General features: G+C 41.2%; 1 protein-coding gene across 5 annotated transcripts in view; it reads left to right on the forward strand.

The window, feature by feature from the left end:
* Window positions 1–1,191: 1,191 nt before the first annotated feature.
* SUN1 (Sad1 and UNC84 domain containing 1) overlaps window positions 1,192–25,807 on the forward strand; it is a 29,084-nt gene continuing 4,468 nt past the window's right edge. Inside the window, exons 1-18 of one of the 5 annotated variants that reach the window (XM_066560503.1) lie at window positions 1,192–1,288; window positions 7,795–7,891; window positions 13,458–13,649; window positions 13,979–14,169; window positions 15,274–15,300; window positions 15,391–15,582; window positions 17,244–17,366; window positions 18,329–18,412; window positions 18,728–18,838; window positions 20,218–20,316; window positions 20,955–21,048; window positions 21,159–21,217; window positions 22,071–22,216; window positions 22,367–22,591; window positions 23,095–23,181; window positions 23,550–23,593; window positions 24,493–24,628; window positions 25,173–25,427. In XM_066560503.1, coding sequence (XP_066416600.1) covers window positions 7,815–7,891; window positions 13,458–13,649; window positions 13,979–14,169; window positions 15,274–15,300; window positions 15,391–15,582; window positions 17,244–17,366; window positions 18,329–18,412; window positions 18,728–18,838; window positions 20,218–20,316; window positions 20,955–21,048; window positions 21,159–21,217; window positions 22,071–22,216; window positions 22,367–22,591; window positions 23,095–23,181; window positions 23,550–23,593; window positions 24,493–24,628; window positions 25,173–25,427 — 2,142 coding nt within the window. In that variant the 5' untranslated portion in view covers window positions 1,192–1,288; window positions 7,795–7,814. Of the gene's footprint in view, window positions 1,289–3,138; window positions 3,276–7,794; window positions 7,892–13,457; window positions 13,650–13,978; window positions 14,170–15,273; window positions 15,301–15,390; window positions 15,583–17,243; window positions 17,367–18,328; window positions 18,413–18,727; window positions 18,839–20,217; window positions 20,317–20,954; window positions 21,049–21,158; window positions 21,218–22,070; window positions 22,217–22,366; window positions 22,592–23,094; window positions 23,182–23,549; window positions 23,594–24,492; window positions 24,629–25,172; window positions 25,428–25,807 lie in introns of those variants that run through there. The other 4 variants (XM_066560502.1, XM_066560505.1, XM_066560506.1 and 1 more) reach the window with 4 other exon arrangements.

The raw sequence follows: 25,807 nt of genomic DNA on the forward strand, positions 1-25,807 counted from the left end.
TAATTGCATATTTATTAGCCAGTCTTTCACAACAAACTGAGTCATTTCTCTCACCTACAAGTAAATAACAACTCATGGCCTGGTTAGCCTTTCCCAAGTGACAAATTCCCTATTCTATTCACTGACATTGCACCATCCCTGCCAGCTAGACCCACAAGAGAACTGTGGACTCAGGCAGACTGAAGGCTTAAAAAAAGTCACTCAGGCACAGGCTCTACATGGAATGTATTTGCATACGTTCCCCGAGTGTTTGAACAATGGGGCTTGTTTCTTCTCTGCCAAGAACCAGTCCCATTCCTGGAAGCGTTCAAGGCCAGGTTGGACAGGGCTTGGAGGAACCTGGTGTAGTGGGAGGTGTCCTTGCTCATTGCAGGGGAGTTGGAACTAGATAGGCTTAAAGGTCAGTTCCAAGCCGAAGCATTCTCTGATTTCTTTTCCGTGTGGCTGTCCGGAGGTTTCTGTGGCCCGATGGTGACATTCCGTCGGGCACCACACGGAGCCGAGGCGCTTCAGTCCCACCGGGTGCGCTGTGCCAAAGTCTTGGCGGAGGAGGGCGAATCAAAGAGAAGGAAAATCCCAAAAAGGACGGGTAGGAAGGAAACAGAGAAAACACTGTGAGGGAAAGTCAGTGAGTCAAGCAATAGAGTGAAAATCTGAGTTAACTCCTCGCCTCTCCACTGCTCGCTCCAGAGGCTCCCACAGCTCCATTTTGCGGAGGGGGAAGGCGAGGCAGGAGGCGGCCGGGCTGTGGCCGTGGCGGGGGCAGCCCCCGAGCGGGGTCTGAGGAGGAGGAGGCGGCAGAGGCGGAGCAGAGCCCCGTGCCCACGTGTGAGGGGCCCGAGGAGGAGGAGGAGCCCCGTGCCCGTGTGTGAGGGGCCCGAGGAGGAGGCGGCGGAGGTGGAGCGGAGCCCCGTGCCCGTGTGTGAGGGGCCCGAGGAGGAGGAGGAGCCCCGTGCCCGTGTGTGAGGGGCCCGAGGAGGAGGCGGCGGAGGTGGAGCGGAGCCCCGTGCCCGTGTGTGAGGGGCCCGAGGAGGAGGAGGAGCCCCGTGCCCGTGTGTGAGGGGCCCGAGGAGGAGGCGGCGGAGGTGGAGCGGAGCCCCGTGCCCGTGTGTGAGGGGCCGCGCGGGGCGGGCGCTGAGGGGGCGCTGCCGGCACGCGCCGCGCGGGCGGGGCGGGGGCTCCCGGCGGCCCCGGCAAAGCGGGCGGGGCCCGGGCAATCTCAGCCGCCGCCGCCGCCGCTGCTGCCGCCGCCGCCGGCTCTGCCTTTCCCTCGCTGCACCGGCACCAGGTAACCCCCGCCGCGGCTCTCCCCGTCGCGCAGGGCCGGGCCGCGCTCCCCCGGCCGCCCCCGGAGCGCGGGGCTGGAGGCGGCGCGGCTCAGCCCGCCCCGGCCGTTGCCAACCGCCCCCCGCCCGCGCTCACCCGTCCCCGCCCGCCCCCGCCCCGGCCCGCCGCCGCTTCCCGCCGGGCCGGGGCCGCGTGTGGCGGCTGCCCGCCCGCGTGGGAGCCCCCGGGGCGCGGTGTCTCGGGTGTGCGGCCTCCCCCGAGCGGGGGATCGGTGTCCCTGGCTCGGGCAGCGGCGCTGGGAAGGCAGCGGGGCGTGAGGAGCCACGGGCTGGAGTCGTGGGGCGGGCGCAGACCCCTGGGTAGCCCGGAGTTCTGTCGGTCGGCGCTGTTGGCTGGGAGGAGAGAGAAACATCAGCTACCACTGTCCCTCTGGGCCTGACACCTGGAAGGTTTCCTTCTTAGAAGAAGCTGTAACCTGCAGCTTTTTGCCCTGATTGTGAAGGAGCTGATAAGTGCGCGGTGGTGCCGGCGCTCGCCGCAGCTGCCGAGCCTTGGTGCAAAGGTAACGTGCTGTGATGGGTGTCGTGCTCTGCTCCGGCTGGCACAGGTAGACAGACCTGTCCTCGCTGTCCCCCGGCTGTCACCTCAGGGCAGCTGCTTCTGTGGGGAAAGTGTTGTTTAACAGACGGGTTTACTGTCGAAGAGTTTAGCATCGCTCGCCGAGTGTTTTTACAGCATAATGTGCTATTTTAGTGCTGTGCTCCTTTTGAGGTGACAGTGCTGAGTTCCTCATGCCATGTTCACGTTTCGCTGCCCTTCCGTGACCACAGGGGTAGAAGTGTCAGGAACACTGGAGACAGCACCTGTTTTCTGACAGTTCCAGTAAGTTTTAGATCTGCTGGGGAAGAAAAAGTATTTGGTTTACCTTATTTTGCGTTCCTTATTTTACGTTGCCTTATTTAACATTATACTATGTTAAAATAAAATACATTTTATAAATATTTTGTTTATAATATATTATAGGGAAGGAAAATATTAGCCAACAAATTCCGGGTCTCTGCTGCATTTGCAGCCCTCCCATATCACCATCTGGTTTTCAGTTTAACATTACGCAAAAAGGAAGTTCAAGATTTGCTAATTTCTTTTAATGTTTCTGTTTAACTTCTTTGCAACTGACTATTCCAGCCTAATGCTTCTGTTGACTTTCCCAGTGAATCTTAATGCCTAATTCTCGCTTTTACATATGGGGGTGAATTACTAGTTGCTGATTTTCATAGCAGTGTTGTGGAAGTGAGTTGCAGGGTGTTTTTCGTCGTGAGTGAGCTGGACGGAGGGTTTTACTGACAAGCTAAGCAGGCTTTTTACGTTGCTCTATTAGTAAATGTGGCGGTGTTTAGAGACCCTTAAATCTGCGGTGCTTGACTGGCTTGTTATTTGGTGCTTATAAGGCGTGGACGTTTAGGCATTCAGGTGTCGCTAATGAAGAGTAAGATGTGGGGGTTAAATTTGATCGCTAATACCGGGGGTGTTTTATCGGGCAGGTGAAGCGTTTCGGGAGCGTGACGGGCGAGGTGAAATAAAACACGCCTTTTGTTGTGTGCCGGCGGGCTGGGGATCGGAGCCGCAGGGGTTAAGGCGGCGGGGTTGGCCGGGCCGCCGCCTCCAGCGAATTCAAACTCGGCGAGTGACGGGGAGCGTGGGGGCCGGGCGGGCTTTGTTGGGGCCGGGAGCCATTTTGGGCTCGATGTCTCGGCGTGTGCCGCCCGCCGGGCAGCGCGCCCCGAGCCCGGGCCGCGGCGGATGGCGGAGCGGGGCCGCGGGGCCCGGCCAGGCCCCGGTGCGAGCGGGCCCGAGCGGGCCGGGCTCTGAGCTGCTCTGCGGGGCCCTGCGTGTAAACAATGAACCGGCACGCTGCTGCTGCTGCTTTCACCGCGCCTGAATGCGGGGCTGGTTTTGGTCAGCCCTCCCTTTAAAAAGCGTTTCGAGAGGTACACAGTGTGAACGTGCGGTGTTGTGATGAACCTGGGTTGTGCACCTGTGTTTGGGGATATATGCCATAATGCTCAATGGTAACGTCTAGTGTCAAATATCGGTTTTGTTACTCGTGGGTTTTTTTGGTTTTGTTCTTGGGTTGCTCTTTTAAAGGAATAATCATGTTTTTTGAATGTGTGTTTTAATAAAATGTTGATTTAGCTTGGAGCTCTTTGCTCTTCAGCCTGTTTAAACCAGTAATTAACTTACTATGGTGAAACATCCTTTGTGGAGTATATATACTTTTGGTTCTTTAACCAAAACCAGTGATTTTATTGGTTGTTCTGAATAATAGAATGAAATAACTGAAATTACAAGTAAAAATGGGTTGCTCTCAGAAACTGATGGAGTTTGCATGTTCCACTTTCAGTGTTATTGATAGTTTGCCTAAATCTGTTTACATATGTGGCATCAAATGTGTTAAGTCATAGTGACTTAAACTGACTTTGCTTTAAAATATGACGATAGTAAAGGTTCTATTTGAAGCAGTGCTACCAATACCTAAGACTTTATTGTATCATTTTTTTATCCCTTGTAACAAAAAAAAATAAGACATGCTGTCTTGGGAATTTTCTCATTGTCTAACAGACTTTGGTGAATATTTCTACTCTGCCAGGGTCCCTTTTGTGAAATGACATTTTACCACTTCCTCTGTTACAAAGGGTTTCATGAGGAACTGCCTGGACAGTATGTTGGTAAAAGTCTGTGTACCCCAAAAGCCATCAGTGAGGGTTTGTGTCTGTCCCTGTGAGGTGTTGGTAGTGCACGGTCAGTGTTTGGTGCTGCTCCCCCTGCCTTGTGATGCTTCTATGCAAAAAAAGGCCTCTCGTGGAGCATTTCATCATCTTTCCTGGAAGCCAAGATGCTTGCTGCCATGGTGCTGGGACTTTGTTGAGCCTGGTTGATTGTGAAAGTGAGTGTCAGATAAGCTTTTTTTTGAACTAGTCGTGCAGCCTCATGTCATTCAGAAGCTTCAAAGTCCTTTGGAGACAGCCAAGGGCCTTGTATGCAGGTAAATTCTGCTGCACTGATTACAGGAGTTCCTGAGCTTCCTTGTGTTCTGACAGAGTCACAATTTGTCTTCTCCAGCCCTTCTGCTGTGCTGATTTATCGTAACACAGATTCAGTTTAATTGCAAGGGAGAGATGATGCTTAGGATGAGTGTTGTGTCTGCTTCCCAAAAAAAGGCAAATAGTCCAGCTGTCTCCTCTACAGGAGCATGGAAGTTGGCTTGAAAGCTGAGGCATTCCAGTGGAGCTGTATGCTTCCCTGTAATTCACTCTGGGCTGTCTTATCAAAGTGTTCCTATTACTGGGGCTTGCATACAACTCCAGGCTTGGTTCTTGCACTATTCATACCTTAGTATTAGAATTAGATATTTATGGGCTTGTACAAAAGGGAAAAAGGCCGTTTTAGAGTTTGGGCCTGGTAATCTGCAACAAAGCTGAGACTAAAAGTCTGCATGAAACTGAGTCCAGACAGATCTGTGGTACCTAAAGCAGAAAGGTGTTGGGCACCCAGAAGTGTTCAAACTGGAACTAAGTACAGGGCTTACCTCTCAGGTTCTCTGCCAAGTTTTGTGATTTAAGATTTTCAAAATATTTTTTTAGCATGTCTCTTTCTGTTCCAGTTGTGTATGAAAGTTTCATAAGTCAGAACAAAGATTACACATGAAAGGTGGAGTGCTGTTAAACACAAGTGAACAAATTAGAGTGAGTCAATGTCCTCTGCCTACCCTGTGTCTGTTTTGTAATACAGATGTAGAATATTTCTAAATAAATTGGGTTGATCATTTGTTTTGAAGAGGTGGATAACTAAGTTTAAGCTGTTGAAGTAAAGTCAGACTTTAAAAAAATCCTGTTTCATAGTAAATTCTAGATGCCCATTTTTGCAAATGGTGCTGGTCATCTCTGAAGATGACTTTCAAATTCTTTTTAAGTCAGTTAAGCCTGTTTTGTTGTTTGAAAAATTGAGTAGAGATTTCTCCTCCTGAGTCAGAATTCATTTTAGAGCATCAAACCAAGCCCCTAAATCTTCCCAGAGTGATTTCTAAGTGTGGTGTTTAGATGGCAAACCTGATATCTTCACTGAGAGCTGGGTGCTATGAAACCCAGCTATTAATAGACCTATGCCTAAGTACCTTCGAGGCTTTGCAGTTAGCACTGCCTTTGTCAAGCACATATTTTATCTATAATAACTTAATGATACAATTCAAACATTATCAAATAAGAAATACTATTTACATTTCAGCATTTGATTTATTCAAAAATCAAGTGGAGAGAGAACTGGTGGTGAAGGGGAAAAGAACAGGGAAGAAATGGAGCCAACATGTTGTTTTTCAAACTCAGCCGTTGCCCTGCCCATATGGGCAGTGCAGACAGGGAGGAGCTGGGAGCTACTCAGAGCTCACTGGCATAGCTGAGCTTTCCATGTGGGAAAATACTGTTGGGTGTCAGAAGGATTAGCTACTGAGTTGCCAGTTAAAAAATAGGTTTTATGATGAAATGATGCGTGCTAAGCACGCACATCAACTCCAGCGGAAACTGAACAAGGTTTTTCTACCTTGAGAGTTAAAAATCTTTATTGGCATGAACCAATTCAAACAGATCAACCTTAATCATAGTTTTCAGCTTCAGTAGGCATAGTCTGAAAAACCTGTTTTGCTATTTTTTAATACAAGTGCTCTCTGATGTTATCAGCATCCCTCATCTTGAAATTCACAATATTTCCACTTCTGCTCCTGGCGAGCCATTGCTCTCTGGTCCCCATTTCCTATGTGCTAAATTGAGCTCCTGTTTGTTGATAAAGTAAGGCAGCAGTTGTTACATATTCCAACAGAATTTGCTGCTCATTCTAGCAAAAGAATGAGGCTGCTTTGCTAATACTTCCGCTCTACTGATTTAAGCTTCCTGTAAACAAACAATAATTTTATATACAAGTTAGTGAAAACATTATGGCTCTGGGGCAAATGAAGTGAGTGTAGAGGATCACTTAATGGAAATGTGTTTTCTATAATACAAAAAAAAAAAGTAAATAGCAGGAGACCTTATTTTTCATTAACTCCGCTTTGCATGGGAAGTGCTTGGATTCAGGAAGCTACAATGCTTAGGCCCAGAAGTTTTAATATTTTTAAGTCTTCAGTAGTCATGGAAATACCCTCCTGCCTTGCTGACCTCAGGATTTGGAGGCTACAGGTACACTAAGAGCATTTTAATGTTACATGTACAGATTGCTTTTGAGCTGCTTTTGCCTGTACCTGCTTTTTGTCCCCATTTCTTATGCATATGTAGCTGTACAAAATAAAACCTTTTTTCAGCATAGGAAAGTGCATCTCCAAAATGAGATGCTTGTTGACGTTATGATTATGAAAACTAGCTGGGGGTATTTTTATCCTGGTTCAAATATGCCATCCCAGATGTGTGGAACATCTTTTACTGCTCTTGAAACAGGAGCCATAGATAATCTGCAAGTAGCCAGGATTCTGCCTTGCTAACCGTGCCAATCCAGAATAGCCAAATCCTTATTTGTTAACTACAAATAAACTATCATGCAAGAATCTTTTCTGCAGAATTAAAAATAAAATTGAGGAGGGCTGAAGGGTTTTTGCCCATACTATGAAATTGAAAGTCAAATTGTTCATAGTACCACAAGTAGTCACCCATGCAGCTCTGCAAGTTTGTTGATATGACAAATCAGTTTTTATTTTCTTCCAAAAGCTATAATACCTTTCAAAGACCCCATGGAAAGTTTTACAAATGTTACTTGGGTGGTTTTGATTTGGTAGTTTTGGGTTTGTTTTTTTGGAAGTGGATGGCACTCTGGAAAATGTGCCTAATTCCAACCGATGAGTCACTTTGCAGTTGGCTCTTTTGCTAGGGTGTGTATTCAGTGGTTTTAATGACAGGAATAAATTATGTGAGATGAAGGATACTCCCTCACTGCTTAGGGGGTGGTATTCAAAAGTGCTAGAGTAAAATGATTTGACTATATGTAAAAACTTTCTCAAGTTTCATCTGCAGTATCCTTGGTGCACAGAGCAGCCTGTAATTTGCTCACAGGGCACTGAAAGCAAAACATATTTTGAAGAGATCTCTGAACCATGGCTGTGTGGTTCTTTAGATTTTTGTACTTATCTTCTTTAGGGGATACCAGCATAACATAGTTCCTGTGGAAGTGTTGTAATTTGGTTGTGATAAGAGTTTGGCTCATAACTGCAATGTTCCAGAGAACTTGGAAACAGCTGAAAGTAGGGTATCATAAAGAAGGTCACAGCCAGAGATACCCTGAGCTTCCTGTAGTAATGATAAGGGGTACCTGGCACTAGCAGCAATACTACTCCACTACTGAGAGCTCCATGTTTCTGGTAATAGCTCTTTTATTCAATGCTTAATAACACAGGCTGAACAGTGCAAGGGCTCCTTGATTGACTTTATGCAATTTTAAGTCATTGCATTACTTTATTTTCACCTTTTACAGTATGATTTGAAACTGTCAACATGGACTTTTCACGTCTACACACGTACACCCCTCCCCAATGTCTGCCAGAGAACACTGGCTATACATATGCACTCAGGTGAGAACCTTTTCTTCTTGTAGCCAAACTGTCTGTGCTGAATGTTGCTCATCTGGAGAGTTGAGCTTTCATGGTAAGTAGCTGACTCTTGGAAGAAGTGGGCTTTTTCTAGTCTAGCTTGAAAACAAGTGCTGTGTCCTAAGTGGGGGAAAGAAAACGTTGAACTAACAGGACAATGACTAAGATAATGACTCAGTGTTTATTAGTTGCCATGAATAACTTGTGTCCGCCTAGTTACAACTGCTGTTGGATTTCTATAAATATGCCCTCGAAATTCTTTGATGTTTTGTGTCTTGTAACTTTGGTGTGTGCTTTCTTTCGTGACTTGGGACCACTTTAACTTTAAACCACTGATTTTTGCACACTCATTGCTGCTAGTGTGGGACATGGCTGGAAGGAAAATATTGATCACTTCTTTTAGCAAAGCTGCTTCTTGGGTGAATGTAAAATCTGTGTTCTAATGAACTTGCTCTTCCTTTTATCTTTTTTTGTATCTTCTAATGATCTTGTTTCTTTCTTGTATCTTTGTTTTGCTTAAATCACTTCAGTTTTCTAGAAACTAACTGTATTGTTTGGTAGTTTTTGTATTATGTATTCAGATAATAAGTGTTGTGATGCCTATTTTGAGTTTTTCACTATTAATGTAGCAGATTGTTGCTGCTCTAATCTATTGAGCTTTTCCTGCTGTTGAGATGTATACCTGCTTCAGAGTATATCTGTGATCTGAATTATTGCTTTAGCTAATCTTAAATTTAAAAAATGATTGTTTGTTAGGATGCAGTATGAGATTTGCTTTTCTATTCCCTCTGTACATCATTATTATGTGTTGTTATTAAAATCCATTATAGAGATAGGAGAATACTTGGCTACTTGCCAAAAAAACAGAAGTTGGCAAAACTGTAGCATTAAGAGATTACTGAGTTAATTCTCTTCTTTTGTGCACTCCAAAACTGTACATTTACATTTTCTGTTGGGGATCATGGCTTCTTTTTTTTTTTAGGCTATAGCCTAATGTCAGTAGTGTTGCAAATGTGACATGTTTTGTGTTGCATCAATTCAATTGCAATTTTTCCTGAATTTTATGAAAAACTCTTGGTAAAATGTTGGTTATATACTAGTGGGTTTTCTAATTTCAAGAAAAGCATGCTGAGCAATGAAATGTGATCTACATGCCTTGTATCCAGCAGCAGTTTCACTTCTGTATTACTGAGTTTAGTTACCTTTGTGTTGCAAATGTACCTTAGAGATTGGCTGAAATATTGTAACTCCTGACAGGTTAAACTCCTCTGGTGTTCTTGTGCAAAATTCTCAACCAGTGAAACTGTGGGCAAGTAGAAAGGAAGATGCAGAATTATAAATCCTATTGGACATCTGGAGGATATTTAATTATGACTTTGGTGGGATTTATTTAGGGGACAACTGAATGTTTGTCTTGCTGCATAAATGAAGACTGCTTTGCAAAATTGAGGAGTTGTGAAGGGATTGTATGTCCTGAAACTTTCCAGCTTGCCATTTCAAGTGTTAAACTATTAGGAATATATAGAAATGGAAAGAGCTGGGTAAGATGAAGTTTAATAACTGAATTAATGAAAGCCAGTATTGTTAAACTAGGTTGAAATTAATTAATTGTAATTCTTCCTTATGTAAAAAAGAAGGACTGGCAAGCTCTTTCTTTAAAATTGTGTGAAGCCCCAAATGTTATAATAGGGGAGCAAACCACTTGGTACACTGACATGACACTGCCTTCAGGGTGTCAAGAGAGTAAACCACAGTCTCTTGTGCAGACTCTTGCTGTGCCTCTGCTTGCTGCATGTGTGCAGAATGACATCTATTACTGTAGCTCTTCCTCCTCTGGGTCAAACAATATTTGAAGATCTGAGGAAATTGCTAATCAGAAATATTTTCATGTTGAAATTTGTTCCTTCTTACCCCTCACCTGTATTTGTTTTGCTTATATTCTAATCTGGTTTATTCTGCCTTTGACAATTCAATCTTTATAGAATCTTTTCTTTAAAGAAATTGGCTTGGGATGTAGCCCTGCAGAAAGCAGTACAGTGAAGTTTGATACCACAAAGCTATTAATAGAGTTGGCTATGATTTATTAATAGAACTTATATTAATACTCACTGGAATCACTGTGTGTTCAGAGCTGGAGTGCTTCTACTTTGTGCTTCTACTCCTCCAGCCCGAATCAGAAAAACATTTAACTGATATACCTAAATAATCTTTATCCTCCTCCAAATGCAAGTCAAACTTGTGAATCTCACCCACCTGTCAACATGCAATTTACACCCCACTCTTATGACTGATCCTTCTTTTTAGTCACCATCATCTTTTGAATTGTGTTGTCAGTTTGGGTGGCTTTAACACTTCTTCACAAATATGGGTTAAATCAATAAGAATTTGGTTTGATTTTCTGTGTCAGAGCATTCAACTGGGATGTAATTTTCTGCACAGTAATTAAATCCTTTGAGGTTTTTAAGTATGTTCTGGGTCTGACTGAAGAAATAACTAAACAATTCAGGGTAGTGTCCTTAGTAACTTAATGTGAGTAATGCCCCCTGGTTAGAAAGCCTGTGAATGTTTTTGTATTGACTATATGTCTGTCCATATTAGAAGATGTCTGTTCAGTTCTAGTTTTCTATGTCTATTGCATGTGCCTGTTATCCTGAATAGTCAAGAACATCACTGCCCATTTCATTCCAAGGACTATTTATAAAGAAATGACACTTAAGGTCCTTCAGACAAGCTATAGACATGCTAAAATCGACAGACCTCATTCTCATTCTGCTTACTTGAAAAATAACCTGCTGAAGTCTAGGACATTCTTACTCTGCAGAAGCTCTTGTGAAGAAGTATCAAGAAGCTGGAAATGTAAGACTAGACCCAGTCACCAGCTCTGCCAGCAGCCATGGGAGCTGTTTGCTGGGGAGGGAACCAGTCCTCACTGTTTGCAGAGGTTGTCCAGGAGTGTAGGCTGATTGCATCCCACCTTTGGGTGTTTCTTGGTTAGCTGGACATACTGCATAGGAGGACATCAATGTACAGGTTCATTGCTGGCCCTTGAAAGGAAAGGCAATGGTTTTACTGTAGTCTTTTCCGTGGGAGAAAAAAGGCTGCATTCCAAAGCATGGGAAGTGAAATGGGAAGTTAGGAGACTTCTAGGTACTGTCCTACTGCCAGAGGACTGATAGTGTGAAGAGAATTATTACCCTGCAGAAGTGAGAGACAAGCCCCTTTTGTTAAAAAGATTCCATGATGATTTGTTGGGTTTTTTTAGATAGTAGAGCTCAAATTCAAACTATTTATTCAACCCATATTGATATAAATGCTCTTTGAGATACTTGGTAACAGCAAGTGTTCATAAACAGAAACAAATTGAGGCTGGTCACAGCTGTCAGCTTGTTCTGTGTACTTTGTGTTCTTGTGAATTGAGTATCTGTAAGAAACGTGGGGTGAAGATGAGGAAAAGCAAATGCATAGTGGCAAATGTAAATAGCAAAACTGAGTTCTGAAACAGCTGTTTAGGGAGGGACTCAATAGAAAACTGTTGTGGCTCTGACCCTTTCAGAACAACAGCAGGAGGAGCCACATTTAACCCATATTCTCTCTTCATATCTGTCAGAGTATGAGTAATTCATGTTTAGCATTTTTGAAAACTAAAAATTAAACTCTTTAGTCTACAATTGGTGGAGCACATGAGAAAACATGTTCTTTCTTCTTCCTCTTCCAGCCAAATGAAAGCCAGGATTAACAAGCCTAATGTATTTAGTATATATGCTGGGTTTGTTAAGTTGTGCTGAGGCTCTTTCCTGCCTTCCTCAGGGTTGCACTGCACATGCCAGCGTTATCAGGGCAGACCAGTGAGATCCAGCACACAGAACCAAAGCCCTGCCATCAAATCTGTGCTACTCAGGGACATTGAAGCAGCTACTTTGGACAGACTCTGGTCTGATGTTATGGGCTGAATGCCCAGCTGGTTTTGGAGCCATGAGATATTTCCCAGCAGTGTGTTGCCTGGGGTTTTTAGCCAAAAGAAATGCAGTTGACATGCTCTGACAGCCCCATTTTTTATACTTTTCTTTGTATTGAGGAGCAATGAAGAAACTGATTTCAAAAGCACCACCTTGTCAGAATAACATCATTACTGTAAGTGTAGTTTCAAGGCCTTCTGGTGCTAACTTAATTTTATGCTGAAGCAGTATCAATACTTACCATATTATTGCTTTGTGATGTTATGAGATCTTTAATGATGGTGTGAGAAAACTATTTCCATTAAGTTGTTTTTACACGAGTACATTTTATAGTAGCTATTTGGATGCATTTTTAAAGGGAAAGCTTCTATTTCAAATACAGATTGTACAGTAGAATCTACTCATTCAGATCTAATTTGCTTGTTTTTGTTTGGGGAGAAAGAGGTGCTGTCATAAACAATCCTTTGCTTTTATCTCTTCTTTTAAAAAACCAAGCAAATCTCCAGGAGTACTGAAGTGCTGTTACATCTCTGTATATCCCTGTGGCCCAAGAAGGGACAGAGTCCTTACGAAAGCTGGCCCAGAGCACTCAGCATTTGGATGCTGTGGGTCACAGGGCTGAGCACTTCTAGAACCTGACCTGCTGTGCAGTGCCCTGTGCCAGCAGCCTCTGCTCACTTACATAACTGAATGTTTCCTTTGGTTGGAAGTATGACAATTCTGCTTTGGGCTGAACTTCTGCTTTGGTAAATGTATTTCTTACAGACTCCTCAGCTTAATCTGTTTGTGTTTGCCTTGTGTTGCTGCTTTGTCTTCACTGTAAGTTTTCATGGAGGCTCTGAGAGAATCACGTGCCGAAATGTGGAGTTCCTGGGGTAATGGCATGAAGGCTATCTATGTGTAAACTTGCCTCTGTGGAGGGAAACAAATTGAAGTCTCTAAACATTTTTTGTTAATTCTGAGTTAAGTATTTCTAGTGGTTTGCATTAGATTAGGAAATATTTTTAAACCACTTTTTTAAAAGCAAGTAATGGTTGTTAAGCTGAAATAGCTGAAGTAGGGAAGTCATTAAGTATGTTAAAGGGAGGAAGTTCCTACTTGTTGGGAGGTGGAAATTCAGGATAATGTGGCATATGGATCTTCAGTTCTCAAAACAAGGACTTGGCAAACAGAAAATTGACAAAAATAAACTGAGACTGAAAATTAATCTTTGCCTTGCAACTTGGAGTGTGTCATTTTTAATTTGCTTCTAGGCATGGTGAAGAAAACTGTGTCATGAATGGCTTCCACTCTCAAATTGGTCCCAAAAGAATGAGTGCTTACTCTGGCTAAACTTCATATGTGGTTTCCATGGTGGTTGTTTCTTTCTGTGATTTGCTTTCAGTTGTAGAACTGGTAATATGAATTGCCTAGGAGAACTTTGAATATCTACATGTATCTAGATTATTTGGGTTATTTGGTATATCTTGTGGGGATTGTACCATAACCCCGAATAAACTGTATTTAATGGAAACTTGGACTAGCTTGAAAAACCTCTTTGTTACCAGGTTGAAAATTCTCCCAGTAACTTTGCTGTTCTTATTTTACTGCAGTTCGAGTTATTCTTCATCTGCTTTGGATTTTGAGACTGAGAACAAAATAGATCCAGTGTTTGATTCACCCAGAATGTCCCGGCGTAGTTTACGGTTGGCTGCTGGAGGATACAGTAAAGCAGATGATGGACAGAGTGATTCCCTTCAGGACAGCTCTTATGCTGGAAACACGTCCTTCAGGGATCAGTCTAAGTAAGCATTTTAGTCATCACTAGTAAATCCTGAGTCTTACTGTTTGAACACAATAATGCAGAAAGGTTACCTACAGGTCTTATTTTTTGTTCTTGGTGTTTGCTGCCATACTCTGAAATTTATGTTCAGCATGTGGTTTGCAATGACAATTTTTTACAAACATCTTTGTCAAATTATAGGTGCTTGAAGGCAAGGACTTCCTTTTAAATCTTGTTTGCTCTGTTTAGTCACATCAGTGTTGAAATGACTGTTAATTCATTTATTAATAAAGTGAGAGAGTGACAGAAATGTGTCTTTAGTGCTGTGTCTTACTTGCCTTTGTTTCCTAGGGTGGTGAAGCAACGCAGAAGTATGAGCAAGCAGTCTGGCAGTGGAAGACATGTGCCAAGGAAAAATCTGTCCAGCTCATCTATTTTTAGCCAGAGCAGTTTCAATAGCCATGCCAGTGATACATCCATGATATCCACTATATTGGATGAGTCTCTGATTCGGGAAAGGACAGAAGTTGATCATTTCTGGGGTAGGCAATAATTGCTATTGCTTGTATCAAAGTGTGCAGCCTGTTTGGTTTGGTGTGTATAAATGTATGATCTTTGCATCACCTGTTGTCCATCCTATCCCCAAACATGTGAGCATTCACACTTCATCTGTAGGGGTCTGCTTGCTAAGATGTCCACTGGAAATTCATGGTCTAGTGTGTAAATTTGATTTACTGGCATGGTTAATGTCAAAATATTCACAGTCAAGTTAATATGCCAGCAAACATAAACACTTCTGTGATGTAATGCCATAATTATCTCCTGTCATTGCTTTCTTCAAAATGTACACTGAGTTCTGTATTGGAAGAATGGTAAACATATAACTTGTTTTTGAAAAGTCAAAGGAAAAGCCTTGTCTTACTTGTTTGTAGGCAGAAATGTGTTTATTTTTAAGATACCTTGAGATGGAAGTTCCAAATTAGTGGCATTTCAGAATTTCCCAAAATGTTTTTTGTGTGTGGCTGGCTGGTTTGGCTTTTTAACGATACCAAAATGTATTTTCCTGGAACCTTTTCTCTTCAATGCAGATAAAATATGGGAGTTGTCTATATAAAGTATTGTCTATGTTAAGCATTGTGTACAGCCAGCTCAGCAATTTGTTATATCTCCCAATTCAGACTCTTTGTTTCCAGTCAGAATACTTGTGACCTTCCCAGAGTCCTAGTGGGAAGAATTGTATCGATCTTGGTAGAACCCATTCTAAATTTTAGATAACCTGACTCTTAAAACAGAATTTTAAATACAGTAGTATCAAAGTAGTTACCAAGAGCAGAAACATTGTAAGCTTGTAATTAGCTGCTTTAACTTCTTGTGGGAACTAAGTCAAGGTGCAGTTGGCATTCATGTTGCTTTGCCTGCCCCTTCTGTGGTGGGAAGATTTTCACAACTGTTACCATACTACAATAAGGTCTGGATAGGTGTTTCTCTGATGGGCTGCAAAATATGTTAAATGCTAACCATAAAGAGACTTTCTTTGAAGTCTTCAAATTAGCAGGACTTCTAACTTGAGTTTATGAAAGATACTGTAATTCAGTTCAGGTCTTTCTTATATTCGGGACCAATTTCTTCTTTTTTTTCATTTGCAGGCCTTGATGAGGAAGGTGACCCCAAAAGTAAGTACAGTTGGCTTTTTCTTGCACATGGTTTGTGTGTGGCAGGCCCGGTGCTGGCAGTGCTGCCATGGGGTTGTGCTGTGTTTGCAGGCAGTGACACCACGCTGCTGCAGGGCAACGGGGGCATAGCAGCCCCAGAGCTGCAGCCCACGCTGAACGGCTACACGTGCAGTGACTGCAGCATGCTGTCAGAGAGGAAGGAGGTCCTCACTGCCTATTCACCTTCCCATGTGCCATCCTCCAGGATCTACACTAGGGACAGGAGCCAGAAACATGCATCTAGTAAGTTACTTCCTCTTGTGTTTCATTTCCACGGTGTTATTTAAGCATCTGTCTAACCCTGATGAACTTGCCAGTAACTGAATTCTAGAGATCAGCTTTTATTTGAAATACATTTTTTTGTGTCAGTTGAAATTTTATGTACATGTATATGATAATCTACTGATTTTCAGTGCTGCTGTAGGAATCAAACAGTTAGAAAATTCAAATGCCCTGCCCTTAAGTTATAAAATTATTTGGCCAGCCAGGACTGATTGTAAGTCTCCTAATCTGACATCAGATCTGTGTGGCTCTGCCTGTGAAATATTTGGTAATGGTTTCTAAGATACAAACTTCCTGTGCTTTTTGGTTTACAATTTTTTATCCCTCATGTGATTTGAACTTTCAAGGTTGAGCACAATTGTTACTTTGCAGTGCTTGTGCTATCGAGGGAGTCTCTGAGAGGGCTTTCTACTTTCTGCTTCCTTTTTTCTTCTCCTCTTTTAACCTTGCAGCTTTTTATAGTGTTTCTAAAAGCTACACCTCAACTACATGAAAAATTGAACTCCAAAGGGAAAAACTGATTCCAAATAGTCACTCTAATGACTACATTCCTAAAGCTCGAAAAACTGAGTCTGTATAAATGAGATTCTGCCTTTCCAAGATAATCTCCATTCAGTGGATTGTTTTCCTCATTGTCTTGCCCATGTCTGCCTGCCTCTTGCACCTGGAGTTTCTTGATTACTGGTAGTCCTCAGTTACCACAGAGGATTTGTTTCCTTAATGAACTTGACTTAGAAAGGAGCCACTTGTGGAATTATGTGGGTTTGTTAAGTCTTGAAGGAAGTTTGTTTTCAGTACAAGAAAAAGGAATTAGTCTGTTTGAGCTATAGGATGTGATTTCAGATACTTAAGTATTTCTTTGTAGTTAGTGTGTAGCAGAGGGTAGAATTCTTTTGACTTGAACAGTCAACTACTTAAAGTGGCACTGCATGAAAACTCTTTCTGTACTTCTGAGTTTGTATTCACATGAGAGTTTTCCTCATCTTTGTACATTCCTTTGAACTTTAACCTAGGGGTGTGAGTCAAACTTTGGGGGTGTTTGGTGGGTGGGGAAAGGCACACAGTCATGGCAGGTTTTTGGGATGTGGCTGAGTCTAGGACAGGGGCAGTGGTGGATTTTGGCTTTGTTCCTGTGGCTCTGGAGAAGGGTGTGTCTCTAGCGCTTCAGGCAGACCTCTGTAGGAACTTCCTCTGGTGTAGCAGCAGAGAAGATGGTGGGCAGTCCTCACTCCTTCAAATCCAGAATAGCCCTGTAGTGTCTCTTTGGAACTGTGACCCCAAAATCAGGATCAGCAGTTCACCTCAGTGAGGAATTCTGAGTTCCATAAGCAAGGAATTCATTGTTCTTTAGAGTTCTGCATTCTCACTAAGCAAAGCTGTTCTTGCTGAAGTTATACATTTTGCCTTGAAGTCATTATCCAGGGTGTGAAATTCTTAGAAAAGCTTTCATGCATATCTAATACACCCAGACTTTTCCAACCACACTTTCTGAAGTGTCACACTCTTGGCTAAAGGCTTTCCGTGCTTCGTCCTCACTCTTACACAAGCTAATGGTGACCAGAGAGCAGAAGTACATATTTCTATGGATGAATAATTTGTATTCACACTGTTTTTTTCAATAGGAGGAACATATTTCTACATGAGTAAGATTCTACGATTGGTCAAAAATACTGCAGCATCTTTTGCATCACTATTAGTGCAACTCTTTCAAATGGTTTTGCTGAAGCTGGGTTATGAATATAAAGGTACCTTTTCAGTTGTCTTCCTTGGTCTGCAAACAAAGACAAAGTGTGTGTATTGGGTTTTTTTTCTTCTGGACTTCATCTTTGGCACTATGGTGTTCTTCTATAGTCTTTTGGCTGGCTCCTATCTTTCTCAGTTTTTATTTCACTTGTGCTGCACTTTTCATACCTTTCCTGTTTTGAAAGTATCAAGATTCCCTTATATGAGATCCAAATGTTGATTTTATTAGGAAGTGGTAGAGACTAATTTTTGAATTGACAAACTTAAGTTGATTTTTAAAAACTGTGGTGATAGTGTCAAATTCTAATTTTTTGATGTCTTTCATTCTCTTATCACCCTTAAACCTGCTGTGCACTTAAAGCTTGTTTAGATCTGTCTTGCAAAACTCAGACTGCTCTCATCACTCTGCACTACTTTAGAGCACATCTTGTTTTCCCTGAAAATATTCATTTCTTCTTTGGTGCTTTCTCTTCTATAATACCTGCTCTACAAGTGAAGTTAAATTGCCATAGGCAGAAGGGAACTGATTTTTGCATGTGAGTAGAACTTTGCTCTCCTCCTTCTCTCTGCTCAGAGCCTTATAATTCCTAATGCTTTCTTCTCCTTCTTGTAACAAGTTTGTTAAAATCAGCACAAATATGTAATGAATGGCTGACCCATTTGATGGAATGTTGGGAACAGGGACTTACTTGATGAGGGGTTGTTTGTTTGTTGGTTTGTTTTTTTTTACAAACTTTGCTATCTGAAAAGAAGCAGAAGAATTTTTTTGAACTAAGAGGCCCCTTGATATTTAAAGAAAGAACAAGATTACACAGAGTAGGCTTCTTCCTCAATAATTTTTCAGGTTTCCTTAGAGTAATCTGACTTTAATAGTGAACCAAGCCAGTTTAGCTAAAGTCTGTGTCTATGAAAGGCTTTGAATTTGATAATCAGAATCTGTGTGTGCTTTTTGGATGTGTTGCAGCTCACTCAGACTACTGTGGAAGCATGAATGTGAAGGAGTTCTACAGAGAAGATCGTCACCTTGGTGTGAATGAGGAGTCAATATGTAAGTACAGTGATTGGTGCAGTCTCAGTCCTGGGCTCTACACCAGGTTGTTGCTGTAATAGTAGCATCACACAGCCCCTGACACTGTGGGAGCTACAAAGTATATATTGGGTTTGCAACTTAAATGTGGGGGGATGGTGATCCCCTGGTGTACTGTAGTATTTCTCCCAGCAAGTTTCCTTCCCTGAAGTTTGCTTAGCAGTTTTTGGGTTGATAAATGATGATGTGAGATAGACTTAAACAAATCTATCTTGTAACAGATCTTGATTTGATCCTGGCTTTATCCCATTAATCAACTGTTACCACAACCAACAGGTGATGACTGTAAAGGGAAGAAACATCTTGAAATGTACACCACAGACCACATGCAGTCCTCATGGGCTAAAAGGGTAGCAAGGACCATTTGGCACACCTTTTCTTCTGCAGGTTGACTTGGACATTTTTGTTTGCTTTTATTTTGCATTGCAATCTCACAATGTTAATCACACATGTTTTGTGTTTGGGCTTTTTTTCCTTCCTTCATCTATCAAAGTAGGGTAGAAATGTAAAGTGCCTAGACAACTAACTTCCTTAACACCTCTTCTGTCTGAATTCTTGCTCTGATTTTGGCTTTTGTACAAGCTTGGCAGGCTGCTTACCTGTTAGTGAAAACAAGATGTAGGGTAATGTGCACCTCGTATGTTAGAAGGAAGAAGACAGATGAATTTATTGCACTTTGGGGAGATCTGTATGCTTGCTAGGTTGAAAAGCTGACTTTAAATGAAAGTAAGGTACGAGATACTGCTATGCAGATTATTTGAATAAAGGGGTTTTAACATTTTATTTTTGTTCTAGTGATAGTCAATTTTTACAGGAATCTTGTATAGGGATAGAATCTACCCTGTGAGCTTGAATGACAGAGACATCAAGGATCTGTTGAATGCTCTTTATTCAGCAAAGGAAAATGATTTGAGACACTTCAGTCACCTAAATGATTTGCAAAACATTGGGTTGGTATATTTATAATCCCTCAGATTAACCCAGGCATATCTGCTAATCTAAGAATGTAGGTTTATTTTCTAAACATATATGGTGTAGTTTGTTCTGTAGAAAGATTGGTCCTAGTCTTGGACATAGTATTTGTTGGCCTCAGCAGGCTTTAAGTTACAGCATTTTATTAGTGTACAGCATTTTATTACAGTGCATTGGATGGGGAGGTTGGTGGTAGTTCTGTTCTCTTTAAGAGATACAGAACTATCCTACTGAACACTCAGCCTAATGTAAATTTACTGCTTGCAACTTCCAAGTGGGAATACTTTCTATTATTTATCAATATTTCTTGGACATCACTGGAATTTTAAATTTTTACTTGTTTTCACTTCTGCACAGTAACCCAGATAATGATGTATAATTTTGAACAAATAAGATGCTTTTAAAGTAATGATGTGCTTAAAGCTTGTTTTTGTGGTAGTACTCTTGCTATTCTCTGCTACACTTTGCATGGCATTGTTAGATAAACATGTTACAAAATGTAAACTTGGATTTTGGAAAAGTGATATTCTAACTGCACAGGTGGTGTTCAGTCTGTTTATCTCTGTCCATGAGAATTCAGTTTCTAAACTCTCTTGGTTTTACTTGACTTCCTATTTACTAGTGGCTTGCTTGCTTTAGAGTAGTGAAGAACCAAGTTTGAGATTACTGCAAGGTACAGTTTAAAATTCTGCAGAACATGTGATGGGCAGGGGACTGAGTGTTTCACTGCATGATCTGAAGAGAGCCCCCAGCTCCTTTGTGCTGCCACATGGAGTTCATTTGTTATCACCCAGGTTACTTTGTGCTTCACGTGTTGCGAACAGCGGGAGCCACGGGATGGCTTGTGTCCCAGAGGGTGTTGTCTCTACTTTGGCTGGCCATTCTCTCTCCAGGTTACTATTCTAATCCCTGTGTGTGTGTGTGTGTGTGCATTGCCTGTTCCTTTTGGCAAATCAGGGGACTGCAGGGGCTTACACTAATCCAGCTGTGCTTGTCCTGTAGCTTTTGTGTCTTGAAATGCACGTGCTGCTTTATTGACCAAATATGCTTAATGAGAGAGTGTGTTTCTGTTCACAGGCATTACAGGAGACTAACCAGAGGGAATGAGTGTGTGAATATGGGGTGTCAAGAATAATGGGGTGTGTTTGGTTTGGCAGTCAATTGCTATATTGGTATTCCTCTTACCAAAAACTGCTGCTGCTAATCTGTGTGTTTCCTGGAGCATACTGAGGTCTCCAGTGTGTGATAAGTTGTGTTCAGACATGAATACTGAATTTCCAGTGAGGTAGCATTGCCATAATAAATGAGCATTTAATCTCTTTGCATGGCTGTTGACCTTGTTGAGTAGCTATTGTTACAATGCTGTCATACTTGTGGTATCTAGATGTCAGTAAGCTGCATGCATTGCCTTATTCATGCTTTTCTCCACTCTGCAAAGTTTTGTTGGCCAGAGCTGCATGTCCCTCTGCTTGGTTTCTTTGAACATGTGCTGCAGGAATTACATTTCACACTCCCACCTTTTGTCTTCTAGGGAGGGCAGCTGCTGGCATGTTCAGGTTGCTTAGAACTGGATGGTATCAACTTGTTACTCTGATGTCTTTGCTCAAGGTGTTTCTTGTAAGAAGGTGTGTATCCTTTGAAATAATTGTTTTGTGAGCAAGTTATTTACCCAGTTATAAATCAATTAATTATGGTAAATGTGTTCTTTCTTGTAAACTGTGCTCTCTTTCTCTAGATGCCTTCCAAAGAACTACAGGTGGTTACTGTTTCTTATCCCACTCCTGTTTCTGCTAGGTATGTCAATTGTTCACTTTTAATGTAAATCAGTGTGTGTACTGCAGCTGCTTCAGAATTTTGAGCTGATTTATAAAGAAGATGCAGAACTGAAAAAGAGCAAGTTTGTTTGTGAACAGGGCAGTAATTCAAGCTTCCAGGGTGCTGACAAGTCAGCAAGCTTTCACCCTTGTCACAAAAGCAATATCCTTGATTTAATTGCACAGAGCTCTTTAGAAAGAGTGGCTGAATAGGTAAATGCACTGAAGTCCTTTTTTTCTTTACCTCCCTTCATAGGAGCAGCAATGAAGGAGTAGGCTGGGTACTGATTGTTTTGTCAGTCTCCATAGAAGTGTGGTTAAGTTTTTACCAACTCATCCAAAGTCTCTCCTTTGCTCTAGACCCTGCTTTAGTTGCTTAAGATACAGCTGACTTTACAGTGGTTAGTAGACAGTGTTCCAGCCAGCTGTCAACTGAAATGAAACAAATTGAAGTATTTACCAGAAGTGCTGGGCCATTTCTGAAAAGCAGTTTCATTTCTTTGTGAGTCTTAAAAACTTGCAGCTATTTTGTGGAGAAGATGAAGCTTCTTGGAAAATTACAGTGGGGATTCAAAGTCCTCTGTATAAGGGTGGACAAGGAAAGAATTTACCCTGTGTAGAAAATGCTGCTACTTCCCACTAAGATATTGCCAAAATAAGTGTAATCTTGTGAAATGCTATTTTATTTCCATGGAAGCCTAAGTTTCTTCCAACTTTTATTAGCTCTTATGCAATGTGATATGTAGTAAGTGTATCATGCAACATATTTTCCATGGAGATAAAGAGCAGCATTTATTTATATATATTTATGTAGCTTTTTGTTTCTGTTCTAGGTTTGTGGTTCTGGGGGCTTAATGGCTTCATTTCATTATTACCTCCATTGAACTGGACAAGAATTGGCACAATACAGAGAACAGATGATTCTGTTTCTGTTCCTGAACCACAAGATGACTCTTTTCATTCTGTACAACCTCCAAAGGTAAGGGAGAACAGTCTAGGGAAGAACTTGCATATATTTAAAGTTCTCTTAACTTTCATGTCTTCAGTATTTTTCAATAACTACTTGTTGCACAAGAGTAATGTAGATAAGTCGATTTTTGTACATTAAAGCATTATCTTTATATTTTAGGATACCATAAATATCTTTGACTTTGGTCGTATAAGTGAGCTGGAAAAGCAAATGGCCTTCATGTCTGACAGATGCCATGACCGAAACAAAGAATACAACAAAGTGATGAGCCTACTCCAGAACCTTCAAGATCAGGTTGCCACAATGAGTGACAGAAGTGAAACATTGAATTTAATAAAAAACGTGATGAGTCAATATGTTAAAGATATGAAATTGGAGGAAAAGGTAAGACAGTCAGTTATTGATGTTTCCTAATACAGATTGTTCTGTTATATAAATGCAGATTGTGAGTGATTTAACTGGAGGATTCTTTTTCTGCTCTAGAAATAACCAAGAGGTAGTAAGGGCCAGGGAGTAGTTGTGGGTATTTGTTCTTCCTTTGTTATTGGTGACAAAGGATTAATTCCAGACAGGTGGCCTAAAATAGATTCCTACATTGCTGAAAAGCTGCTGGATTTATCCTGTTTCTATACAGATAAAGAAGACTATAGGAAGGACTAGTGACAAAGCAGGGATTTTGTGGTCAACTTCCTTGTATATAACCCCTACTGCAGCTAAATCAGTCTTCTCTATTTATTACAGATTCTGTAATTTCTCACACTACCTGCAGGATAAATCACTTAAATATTCACAGAACAGAATGAAAAGTGCACTTTGCAGCAAATATCAATTATTGTATTTGTACTCCAAAACAAAATACACCCCCTTTTTCTTCTCTGTTTTTTAAGACTGATTTCCTGGCTTTACACAAAGAACATGAATTGCGCATCCAGACACTGGAAGAACTTCTTAGAAAACTCTCAGCTGAATCCAAGGTATTGACAGTGAGCTTTGCTGACTTGTTCTAATTGTAACCTGTTGATAAAACATACTGATTTTTTAAAATTTGCTGTTCCAAACAGCAGTTTCCTTTACTGTGGCTATTACAGTTCCCTAAGTCTCATAACTTGTTTGTGTTTTGGTTCCCCCTTCTTGGAGAGAGTTACATTCCAAAGTTTAAAAATTATTCCCTTGACCATTGAGGCAGGTTCTATTTGGAATAAAACCTTATACAGAGGCACAAACATAATTGTGTATGCAGTCCCATACAGGTGGTGCTAAAATTTACTTTCATGTAACATTCTTTATTCTCTTACTTTCACTTGAATTTCTTTGTATACGTTAAAACTTCTGTATTTTGTAGGACATCCAGAAAGAGTTCGACCTGGCCAAATCAAAATCAATGAGGTATAAGCACTTTTCAAATACATTTTGCTTTTTCACTCCTGATGCCAACTGACAGTGATCCTTATCTTGTGTCAGTTAACTGACCCTGCAGGGTTGTGTTGTCAGCAAGAGCACTTCTGTCTTGTACTGGATTTCAGCTGTGGTGCTGACCACCAGCACAGGACCCTACTCCAGTGTGGGGGCAACCCTACAACTACACTTTCATTAGAGAAAGCTATTTATATAGCATAGAGAATGAGGGACTTCTCATCCTCTTATAAAAGTATTACTTTTCCTTCAGATCACTTAGTGAAACATAGTGACTGCTTTGATGGGCTTTGTATTTAAATTCTTGAACTGTATCAGTTCTAATTTTTGTCTCTTGTTTTTTTGCTTACTTGCTGAATTGCCATTTAAATTAGAATTAAATGTAAAATGGCTTTAGAATGATAGTTGAGATCTCTTTCCATAGCATTCACTGGACACTGCTCTATACTGGTCATATATGAGTTGCTGTTTGTAGCTCAGCACTGCCTCTGGAGTTACTCTGGTTTGAGTGAGGGAGCCTGAGACTCACTCTGACCAGTGGCAAACTCACACAAAGTTTGACTGGTTTGCCAGAAGCCCTTAAATTCCCCCAAATCTGTATATGTTTGAGTTATTAACTTGTCAGCTTGGTGAAAATCTGAAGTCATGACTGCTGGATTTTTCCATTCTTCAAAATACTTTGCTTTGAATATATTAATTCTAAGTATGCCTTAAGTAACAGTATGTTACAAGTGCAAGTTCACTGTGTGTATTGTGGTGAACAATTGAACTAGAAGAGCACTTTGTATTAGACAAGTATATTCTCACCTTTGGAAGTTGATGGAATGATTCCAACTACTCTTTCCTAATAATTGACTTCTTGTTTTTGTCAGAGATGATGATCAATACAGTCTACTTATGTCCAAAATTAAAAAGCTAGAACTAGAGCTGGCTTCTATGAAATCAGAGCTGTTATCTGGAGAAAGTGTGAAGATGAGTTGTGAGAAAATGGATGTCATTCATGAAAAAGTAGGTTCTGCAACTTCTCTAAATGTCCCAGTAAAATTTGATATTACTTGGTTTTGTTCACTAACTTTCTTGAAATGCACTGCAATCAGTAACATGGGGGCAGTATTAAAGAATGACAGTGTTGTATGTAGGGTTACTGTGAATTTTTCCGTTAGTGCATAACACTTTGCTGGAGAGGAGTTTCTTGCTTGTTTTCCACAATGGCAGGGGTTTGCCAGGAAGTTATGACATAGTAGCAGTTCTCTGCACAGTACTTTGTTGATGTATTTTGCTAATCCCTGGAAATACAGAAAAGAAGCTCATGTAAAAGCAAATTAAGTTTCTTATCTGAGAGTTATTTCTAAAAAATCCTATGTAAGTTCTTTTGAAGCCTTTTAAAAGGTCTGACTGGAATGTAGCCAACAAAAATACAGCAATACTAAGATGGGATTATCAACTTTTACCTAAATAATGACTTGTGATAATGGTCTAGCTATGTACCTGTTGTATATTTTATATATATTTATAAAAACTAACAATTGTAATTATTAATGGCTTCCACTAGGTAGATGCCCAGGTCAAGGAATCTGTCAAGCTATTGCTTTTTGGTGATCAGCAAGAAGACTTGCCTGAATCACTTCTCCAGTGGCTTACCTCCAATTTTGTGAGCAAAAGTGATCTACAGACTGTGCTGCGGGATCTTGAGTTGCAGATCCTCAAAAATATTACTCTCCATATGTCTGTAACAAACCAAAAAGTAACATCTGAAGTAGTTACAAATGCTGTGACTAATGCAGGGATTTCTGGAATCACAGAAGCGGTGAGTGAGTTTTAATGCCTCAAAAGTTCAACTAAAATTGGAAAAAGTTCTTTCATGGGCATTTTGTTGAGCATGACTCTCAACATAAATGTTAATGATCTTAGGAGATGTCAGGAACATCAGTTGAAGTGAGGAGAACTGCAGAAAATGCTTTTTCTAGTGGATTCTTGCAGCATTGATTGCTGCCTGTTGTCAACACTTGTGTTTTTTTAAAGTGTGCTATCTTGAAAATTGAATTCCCAAGAAACAAGTACATCAAAGAAATGCAACTTGGGGTCTTGGGAAGAAGAAATGCAGATTTTAAAAATAAAACAAACCAGCAGTCAAGATGCAGTATAAACTTGTATTTTAAGACAGACAACCATCTATTAAAAGTGGCC

Source organism: Molothrus aeneus, chromosome 16, assembly GCF_037042795.1.
Source record: "Molothrus aeneus isolate 106 chromosome 16, BPBGC_Maene_1.0, whole genome shotgun sequence".
Lineage (NCBI taxonomy): Eukaryota > Metazoa > Chordata > Aves > Passeriformes > Icteridae > Molothrus > Molothrus aeneus.